At 35.2% G+C, this 2,276-nt stretch overlaps 1 protein-coding gene across 1 annotated transcript in view; it reads left to right on the forward strand.

Moving 5' to 3' along the window:
• The first annotated feature begins 1,188 nt into the window (after positions 1–1,188).
• Positions 1,189–2,276, forward strand: part of LOC107087093 (dr1-associated corepressor-like) — a 7,695-nt gene continuing 6,607 nt past the window's right edge. Inside the window, exons 1-2 of the mRNA XM_015378463.1 lie at positions 1,189–1,429; positions 1,748–1,820. Of these exons, the coding sequence (XP_015233949.1) occupies positions 1,388–1,429; positions 1,748–1,820 (115 nt within the window). The 5' untranslated portion in view covers positions 1,189–1,387. The remainder of the gene's footprint in view (positions 1,430–1,747; positions 1,821–2,276) is intronic.

Genomic DNA, 2,276 nt, shown 5'->3' on the forward strand with positions numbered 1-2,276 from the left:
ATATGGCTAGTTTTATTCAGCTTTATAAAATATTGAATCAATTCTCTTAGTCAGCTTTGCCATAGTTTACCTCATCCTAGATGATATGACCCAGAGAACAGACTCAAGGTTTGTGAAATGATGCCTGCAGAACCATCTCCTCATCAACACAAGGAAAACCAAGGAGCTGGTGGTAGATGTCTGCAGGTGCAGACTCACCTCACCGACATCATGGGACATCCAGGGAAATGACATTGAAATAGTGGACCTGGGTGTTGCCCAGAACCTCAAACTGGACTGGAGTAGCAACTCTGATGCTCTTTACAGGAAATGTCTGCAGAGTCCATCTTCTTAGGAGGCTGAGGTCTTCTGGAGTGTGGATGGTCCTTCTCTAACTGTATTGTGACATCAACCATTCTTTGTGTTGTATTTTGAGTGAAGCAGCTTATTTACAGCTGAGAAGAGGTTAGATAAGCTGCCAGCTCTGTCCCAGGAAGGCTCCTGGCCACAGTACAGGTGGTGGAAGATAGAAGAACTCCTTAAAAAATGACAGAAATGTTGGACAATATCTCCCATCCCCAATTAGTAGAAAACTATAGCATCCTTGATTGCAGATCCCTACTTTCAATATTGCTAGAATTTATATCCATACCTATTGAAGAAGTTGTAAGCATCCCTGGTTTTTTTTTTGTGAGTAAAATGTCTGTTGCTTTTTTTTATGCACAATTACAGACGTGAATGTTGTACATTTTCAAATAATCCAGTTTACTTGCCCCGATTGAAATAATTTCTTAACAGTGGGTCAATCAAGTATTATTCAATTAATTTTTTATTTGCTTGCTTATTATAGGCATTTAGGAGAAAAAAAACATGGCAAAAACATTTACTCTTCTTTCAACCATGTCACATTTTCTTAAAATTAATACCACAAACCTTTTTTTTTAATTTATTTTAAATGACAGACCAAGACTTAATATCACATGAATATTTTATGTAAGGAATAAATATATTTTTGTATAAATGAACCCTTCTAAATAAATCTAAATGAAATAAATGAGGTCCTTAATATTTATTTTCATCAATGATTAAAACGTCCAACTTAAAATTTTGTATATCAAATAATTCACAATGATTTATTTGATATATATAAATTTAGACATTTAATTCATACAACAACATTATTAGAAATATAACAAATAGTATCTTGATTTTAGTTTTGGTTTTACCTCCTCTGTTTTTTATAATGTCATGTTGTTGCCATGGTAATTTCTTGGGGTCAAATGTTGGCATCAATTTTTTTTTTCCCTACCGGTTTTCTACAAACCAAGAGTAAACAAATGGATGCTACAGCGCTTATCTGTAAAAACATGGAAAATGTAACCAAACAGCGGGGATTACAGCAACGAAAATGCCCGGACAGAAGAAAAAATACAGCGTACGGTTCCCTCCTGTGAGTAAAATTCTCGATGTGTTTAAACAAATATGTTTAAAGTCAAACAAAACGAACTAACAGCTAGCTCACACAGCATGGAGCGAGGCAGACATGCTATGTTTAAGGACAGTCGGAAATTTAGCTGCTAGGTAAAAACTCCAACTACGATAAACAACTTTAGCATGTAAGGTCAATTTTTTTTCTAACACTTATTTTGTGGTTTTCATTTCATCAATAGATACCCATTGTTTTTTTTTCATGTACGAAATTTATGAACTTTAACAAATGAACGATTGGTATGCAGTCTAGTTGGTTAATCTTTGTTACTGTTTATAGGGTCGCATAAAAAAAATCATGCAGAGGGACACAGAGGTTGGGAGGATAGCGATGGCGGTCCCCGTGATCATCTGTATCCTTCAGGTTATAGAAGAAGACGACAGCTGACCGAGGTTTCAGTTTTACCAATTCTGTTCGGCGTCCGTCAATGGAGCATCGGTTTACAGCCTCTTTGGGTGCTGGGAGTTGTAGTCCAACTGAACAAAATGAATGACCTGTGTCAAACGTGACTGTTACAGACTTGAAATTATGTTTTCATCCCCAAGATAGCAAATATGGAACTTATAGGGGACTAGCTGAAATAAATAACTTCCAGAAAACAACGCAGAACACAACATTTCTTCTTTAACATGGATTAAAAGCTATTGACCAAACTCCTAGATGTAAAATCCCATAAAATTACTCTAGATATACGTCATCAGCCATTTAAATACATATCTTGGTGATTTAAAAATATAATGTATTATTATTCAGCTATTCAATTGAGAATACACTACTTTATCTACAATAAAACAGCATTATTCCTCTA

This window comes from Cyprinodon variegatus, unplaced genomic scaffold, assembly GCF_000732505.1.
Source record: "Cyprinodon variegatus isolate N-32 unplaced genomic scaffold, C_variegatus-1.0 Scaffold173, whole genome shotgun sequence".
NCBI lineage: Eukaryota > Metazoa > Chordata > Actinopteri > Cyprinodontiformes > Cyprinodontidae > Cyprinodon > Cyprinodon variegatus.